This window comes from Mesoplodon bidens, assembly GCF_964165515.1.
Source record: "Mesoplodon bidens genome assembly, chromosome: 6".
In the NCBI taxonomy this organism is placed as follows: Eukaryota; Metazoa; Chordata; class Mammalia; order Artiodactyla; family Ziphiidae; genus Mesoplodon; species Mesoplodon bidens.
In genome coordinates, this window is record NC_138162.1 from 32,937,771 (window position 1) to 32,944,255 (window position 6,485).

The 6,485-nt window shown below is 56.2% G+C and overlaps 1 protein-coding gene across 2 annotated transcripts; it reads right to left on the reverse strand.

Moving 5' to 3' along the window:
* Positions 1-297: 297 nt before the first annotated feature.
* Positions 298-5,106, reverse strand: KLF4 (KLF transcription factor 4). Of its 2 annotated transcripts, XM_081238270.1 has the most exons (5): positions 4,500-5,106; positions 4,267-4,387; positions 2,626-3,616; positions 2,371-2,535; positions 298-1,357 (listed from the first exon to the last, which is right to left on the reverse strand). In XM_081238270.1, exons 1-5 carry the CDS (start codon positions 4,502-4,504, stop codon positions 1,182-1,184), a joined length of 1,458 nt encoding a protein of 485 aa, XP_081094396.1. In that variant the 5' UTR covers positions 4,505-5,106; the 3' UTR covers positions 298-1,181. The 2 variants fall into 2 exon arrangements, with proteins under 2 accessions (XP_081094396.1, XP_081094395.1); XM_081238269.1 differs by having other exon boundaries at positions 2,371-3,616.
* Between the last annotated feature and the right edge of the window lie 1,379 nt (positions 5,107-6,485).

A 6,485-nucleotide genomic window follows, 5' to 3' on the forward strand; every position in this document is an offset into this window, starting at 1 on the left:
AATGTGAACGTGTATAACTACTCTTGTGTTAAACTGAGCAAACTGAAGAATTATTGAGCCGTTTCTACCTGGAAGTTCATAGGTAGGGAAACTGCTTTCGTGCACTTTTTAAAGTACATTTGAAAGAGGAACCTGAACCAGGTAAGTTTTAGTCTTTAAAAAGTCTTCTTTTAATCTGTCGAGATAAAGTTGGCTTTTTGGTGTGCTTTTCACATGCCTACCCACTGGGTTTAAACTGCAATTTCTGTTATGTGCTTTTCAAGGGGAGAAACAAAAACCAAAAACAGTGTTCAGATAAAATATTATAGGTTTATTTAAAACTTAATTCTCACCTTGAGTATGCAAAATACAAACTCCACAAAATGTTCACTTTTTTACTTTGTAGTTTACAAATATACAAAATAGAAGTTTGCTTAAATTTATATTACATATTTATTAAGGCAAGGAACTATATAGAAAAAAACATTTGTTCTGCTTAAGGCATACTTGGGAATAAACCATTGTACAAATTATTGCACATCTGAAACCACAGTGCATAACAGACTGTCTGCATAAAAAGGTTAAAGTAAACCAGGTGTATTTACCTGACTTAGGTCATAAATGTAGATCGGAAGACAAAAATAGATTTTCCTTGTCAAAGTATGCAGCAGTTTGAGAACTTTGGCCTCATTTGGTACCTTTAGAACCAAGACTCACCAAGCACCATCGTTTAGGCTATTAAAACACATTTTCTGTACCTGAATTTCTTCCTCTTCTTCTAAGATCGTAATAATGGCTTTTAGAAGGCAAAGAGAATACAAGGTGATCTTTATGCTTATATTGCATCGAAACAATTCAAGGGATTCTGGTCTTCCCCTCCCCCCAATTCACGGATCTAATGTATACCCTGATATCCACAACTTCCAGTCACCCCCTTGGCGTTTTGTAAGTCCAGGAATATATATTCAAGTTGGATTTAGAATTGGAATGATAGAAGATCCAGTCACAGACCCCATCTGTTCTTTGTCATTTGGTTTCCTCATGTCTCCTGATGATCCATTCACACGTTGACTTGTTGGGAACTTGACCATGATTGTAGTGCTTTCCAGCTGGATTCTTCCCCTCACCGGGAAGACAATGTGAAAGGTAAAAAATACTGAATGCTCGTCTGGCAGTGTGGGTCATATCCACTGTTTGGGGATTTAAAAGTGCCTCTTCATGTGTAAGGCGAGGTGGTCCGACCTCGAAAATGCCCGGTCGCACTTCTGACACTGGAAGGGGCGGTGCCCGGTGTGTTTGCGGTAGTGCCTGGTGAGTTCATCTGAGCGGGCGAACTTCCACCCACAGCCGTCCCAGTCACAGTGGTAAGGTTTCTCACCTGGAAAAGGAAAATAAAGCCACTGGAAGCGATTGTGAAAGAATTAAGAACTGGCCATAGAGGCCGGAACATTCAACCAACTCCCCAAGCACCCCATTCCGAAAGGATCCAGGAAGTCTTTATACCTCTTAACGCCAGATTAAATTTTAGATCGGAATATAAGAATTTTTTGCTCTTTTTTTTTTTTAGGGGAAGTTAGATAGCTTATCACAGAAAACAAAGACCACTTAAACCTATACTTCTGTTGGACTAACCATTCTATTGAGCTAAGATATCGCTGTGGAGGAAATGAATTTAGAAATTATGGCTGCTAGTGCCTCTCCTAGTCCAAATCAGTAATATCCTATCCCACTATAATTGGTTCTAAAAAGTGACAGGAGGCTACTTTTCCTGACTACTACTATAGTAGTAGGCTACTATTCATGACTGCTATGCCTTAATGACCTTATATACCTACTTACATCCACAAACAAATTCTCTGCGGTGACAATCTTAAACCAGAATCTCAGCAAGCCTAACCATTAAGTCCTTGGGATTTAAATAAAACCTAATTGTTAAGACTAGAAAGGGGGAGGGGTGAAACTGGGTAAGGAAAAATCAATATAAATAGCCTAGAAAACAAAAAACTGATTTAAAAAAATACCATGCTTTTGCACTGCAAAGTATAATTTCTTTTCTTTTTCTTTTTCTTTCTTTTTTTTTTTTGCAAAGTATAATTTCTTGATTACAAGGGCAATGGTTTGCTCAGGCTAGAAGAGGCCCACAGGCAGCCTGGAATCTCCCTGCCTTTCAAAGGCCTAACAAAACTGCATTTTCAAGCACTGATACCATCCGCCCAGCAAAAGGCTCCTGAGCAAAATAGTAGGCGCCGGTTTGCTTTCTCTCCTGTGATCCAGGAGATGGAGGAGATAGACTGCGCCCCACATCCCAAGGGAGGCCCTGAGGAGTGTCCGTAGTCAGCCGATGAGGCTGGACACCAGCCCCCCTCCTTTTCGCGGCTTCTGGCCTCCTACCTGTGTGGGTTCGCAGGTGTGCCTTGAGATGAGAACTCTTCGTGTAAGTTTTGCCGCAGCCTGCGTAATCACAAGTGTGAGTGGCCGTCCTTTTCCGGGGCCACGACCTTCTCCCCCTCTTTGGCTTGGGCTCCTCCGGCATGCAGGAACCGGGTGGCATGAGCTCTAGGGGTGAAGAAGGTGGGGTCAGCGTCATCCCGTGTGCCCCACCGGGGCGGGGCTCCCCAGCCCCAACTATGAATCCCTGGGACTGACCTTGGTAATGGAGCGGTGGGACCTGCGGCTGCAACTGGTCGGGCAGGAAGGGAGGGTAGTTGGGCCCCGGGTGGGGATGGAAGCCCGGGGGTAGCGGCAGGGCAGGATGACAGTCCCTGCTGCTCAGCAGTTCCTCGGCACCCAGGGTCGGGGTAGTCCTGCTGGGGAGCTGCCGCCCCAAGGGAAAGTCGTGGGCAGGAGGCCGGTGGCCATTGCTGAGAGGGGGTCCAGTGCCTAAGTGGGCATCTAGGGACCGACCGACGGTACACGAAGAGACAGCCTCTTGCTTGATCTTGGGGCACATGCGCGGCGGCCCGCCGCTGTAGGGCGCCACCACCACCGGGTGGCTGCCGTCCGGGCTGCCTTTGCTAACACTGATGACCGACGGGCTGCCGTACTCGCTGCCAGGGGCACTCAGCGAAGCCTTCAACACAAACTTGCCCATCAGCCCGCCACCTGGCGGCTGCGGCTGCTGCGGTGGAATGTACACTGGGTCCAATTCGGGCCGCAGGAGCTCGGCCACGAAGCCGCCGGAGGGGCTCACGTCGTTGATGTCCGCCAGGTTGAAGGGAGCTGTCGGAGGGGGTGCAGACTCCCGGCCGTAGAGGAGGCCGCCGCCCGTGCTGCCCGGCGCCACGCCCGGGTCGCCCCCGGCCCGGATTGGATAGCTGAAACTGCAGGTGGAGGGCGCACTGGCAGGACCGCTGCTCGACGGGGAGGACGAGGATGAGGCTGATGCCGACGAGGACACGGTGGCGGCCACTGACTCCTGATGGGACAGCGAGTTGGAGAGGATAAAGTCCAGGTCCAGGAGATCATTGAACTCCTCCGTCTCCCTTCGGGGTAAGAGAGCCGGGTTGCTGCTGCCGCAAGCCGCGCCGACTCCGCCACTCTCCAGATCGGTGGCCACGGTCGCCGCCGCCAGGTCGTAGGGGCGGCCGGGAAGCACCGGGGGAAGTCGCTTCATGTGGGAGAGCTCCTCCCGCCAGCGCTGCGGGGACAGGACGCGAGAGAGACCGTCAGTGCTGTCCCTAACTGCCACCCAATGTAGTGGTGGGCCCGCCGCGCCTACACCGCCTAGACACGGGGACCGGGCAGGCAGGAAGCGCCCGGGGACTCCGGGTGCCAGCGCTGCAGTCATGGCCCACACCCGGGTCCGAGGAGAGGCAGTGCGTCGATATGGAGGATGTTATGTAGTGTCTGCCCGATTGCGTGTTAGCCAGCGCCGCGGCTCGCCAGCCTGGGTCCCTCCCCCGCCAGATCCCGGGGACGCTCCCGCCGCCCCGGAATTGGGACACCGAGGCTCTCTCGGTGCGCCCTCGCCAAGGGGACGCCTACGCGCCAAGCTCACTCTGGCCCAGCCAGCGTCTGGGTACACAGACACCTCCCGCCCTGCCGCTTGCACGCTCCGGGATATGTGCGGACCCGGTGTGCACCCCCGGAGGCTCCACAGCGTCGGGACCACACGCATGTATAGCTGAGACAAGGGCGCGGAAGCCATCCCGGGAAGGCTGCGGAGCCCGTGCGGTGGCCACTCCCCCCCGTCGTCCGGTGGTTCTCGGTGACCCCAGGGCTCCGCCCGTCCCCACCCCACCCACAGAAGCCCACCGGAGGATCCCAAAGGCCCGGAGCAACACTCACGTTATTCGGGGCACCTGCTGGACGCAGTGTCTTCTCCCTTCCCGCCGGGCCGGACGCGAACGTGGAGAAGGACGGGAGCAGTGCGTCGCTGACAGCCATGTCAGACTCGCCAGGTGGCTGCCTGTGGGCCGGGTGGGGAGCACACAGAGGCAGGAGTCAGGGGACACTCTCGACTGCCACTCTGGCGCGTCCCACCGGCCCTCACCCCTCCCTGCGCCCCGCGCCGCACCTACCTCATTAATGTGGGGCCCCAGAAGATCCTTGGGAGTCCGAAGCAGTGGGGTACCCGAACCCCAAAGTCAACGAAGAGGGAAAAAAAGGAACTTAGAAACGAAGCCAAAACCAAAAACCCCAAATTGCCCGAGATCCTTCTTCTTTGGATTAAATATAAAAGGGAGATGTCTTAAAAAAAAAAAGTTCCTTTGTATACAAAAGTTCTTAGAAAAGTTGTAAACTCATAAAAATAGACAATCAGCAAGGCGAATAAAAGTAGGTCCGGTGGCCGGGTTGCGCTCTCTTCGACTCAGCAGCGTCCGCCACCGCTGTCGCGGTCGCCGCGGCTATCGCCGTGGGCGCTGGGGCTGTGGCCGGGGTGGCTGGCGGGAGGCGCCGCCAGGTGAGACTGGCCGCGGTGGCGCGTATCTGCGGACTGGGCGGCGGCGCGGGGCGCGGAGTCCGGGGAGCTGCGCGGGGCGCTCGCGGCCATGGGCGCTGGCCGCGGGCGGGTGGCTGGGTGGGGGGCCGGAGGGGCGGGGAGGGGCACTTGGCGGCTCCCGGTGCCGCCGCCGCCCGCCACCGCCTCTGCTCCCCGCGCGCCCGCAGCCGCGCTCGTTCTCTCGGGCCGGGGAACTGCCGGCGCCCGCCGGCGCGCTCCTTACTTATAACTTCTTGGCTCCCGCCCTCCCCCGCGCCTCCTACCCGCTGTGTGCTGGGGCCCGCCGCCAGGCCCCGCCCCCTCCCTTTCTTCTCTCCTCCCTCCCGCAGCCCCCCCCGCGCGTTGCCGTGGCAGCTAAATAAACAAACTCGGCGCACGTGGGGGCGGGGAGGAGGGAGGGGCGCGGGCGGGGCCCGGCGGGCTGTGACGCCAGCCCGGCAGCTGGCGGGTAGGAGCCGCGCTGACGCCGGCGGCGGTGGCGGCAGCGGGCCCGGCGTGGGGCTCTGGGTACGGGGCGCGGGTCCGGTCGCCGCGAGACCAGGACGGTCGGTGTCGCCACGGGCGGCTCCTTGGGTTCGAAGCCCACGGTCGAGAAGGCCGGTAGGGGCAAAGGGGGATGGTAACGCGCCCCCTCCCCGGTCCCGGGACGCGCTCGTCGAGCTGTCTGCGCTCTAGAGAAGAGCGGGTTTATCCGCGTGACTCCTCCAGCCGGGTCCCTCTTATACGCACTCAGGACCGCGGCTCTAGGGCCCGAGCTCCAGTGCGGGCGCTTGGCCTTGCCTCGCACGGTTCTTCGCGGGCTCTTCTGCCGGATGGGGGTGGGGGAACAGAGAGGAGGCGGGTGCCCAGCGCTGCGTGGCTGGGACCGGGAGCCTGAGAAGGCCGGAGGAGGGGTGTTCCCCGCCTGGAAAGGGCGGAAAGAGGCCGGAATTAGAAATGGAGCTACAGTTTTGATATTTGAAGGAGCAAGCAAGGGAGTGAAAGGGCTCAAGAGTCACTTTGTGAGGTGGGGGAGAGGAGAAGGGCGTGAGGCGTGGGGACACCTTTCAAGCTGGAATCTCAAAGCACTTTGCAAGGCACGCAACTCTCCTTTCCACTTTATGGATGAGAAAACTGAGTCAGAGAGAGGTGAAATGGCGAGGTAAAGGTCAAACGGCAGCTCTCCCTTGGCTTAGGCTCTGAGCGGTCAAACCCACCGAAAGGAACTTAGCTGGAAAGTGTCCCCGTGCCAGAAAGTGGAACGGTGCGCTGGGACCCCGATTCCCGAAAAGGGCACACGGAGCTCGCGGCAGCCGTGCCTGCCCACAGGGCAGAGAAGAGGAAACGGCGGTCGTTACTCCAGTCTTGTAACTGCCTCCCCTCCCCCACTCCCCCTTAGTTTGTGATCAGTAATTTTCCAGCCGGGAAATGTTTTCGTTCTCATCTTCTCTGCGAACAGCGCTGTTTTTTTTTGTTTTTTTTTGTTTTTTTTTTTAAACGTGAGTGTGGTGTTCAGTATCGCTTTCTAAACGTAGGCTTGTGAGGTGTTTTGTTTGGATTCAGGCGAGCACAGGGCTCCGCCCGC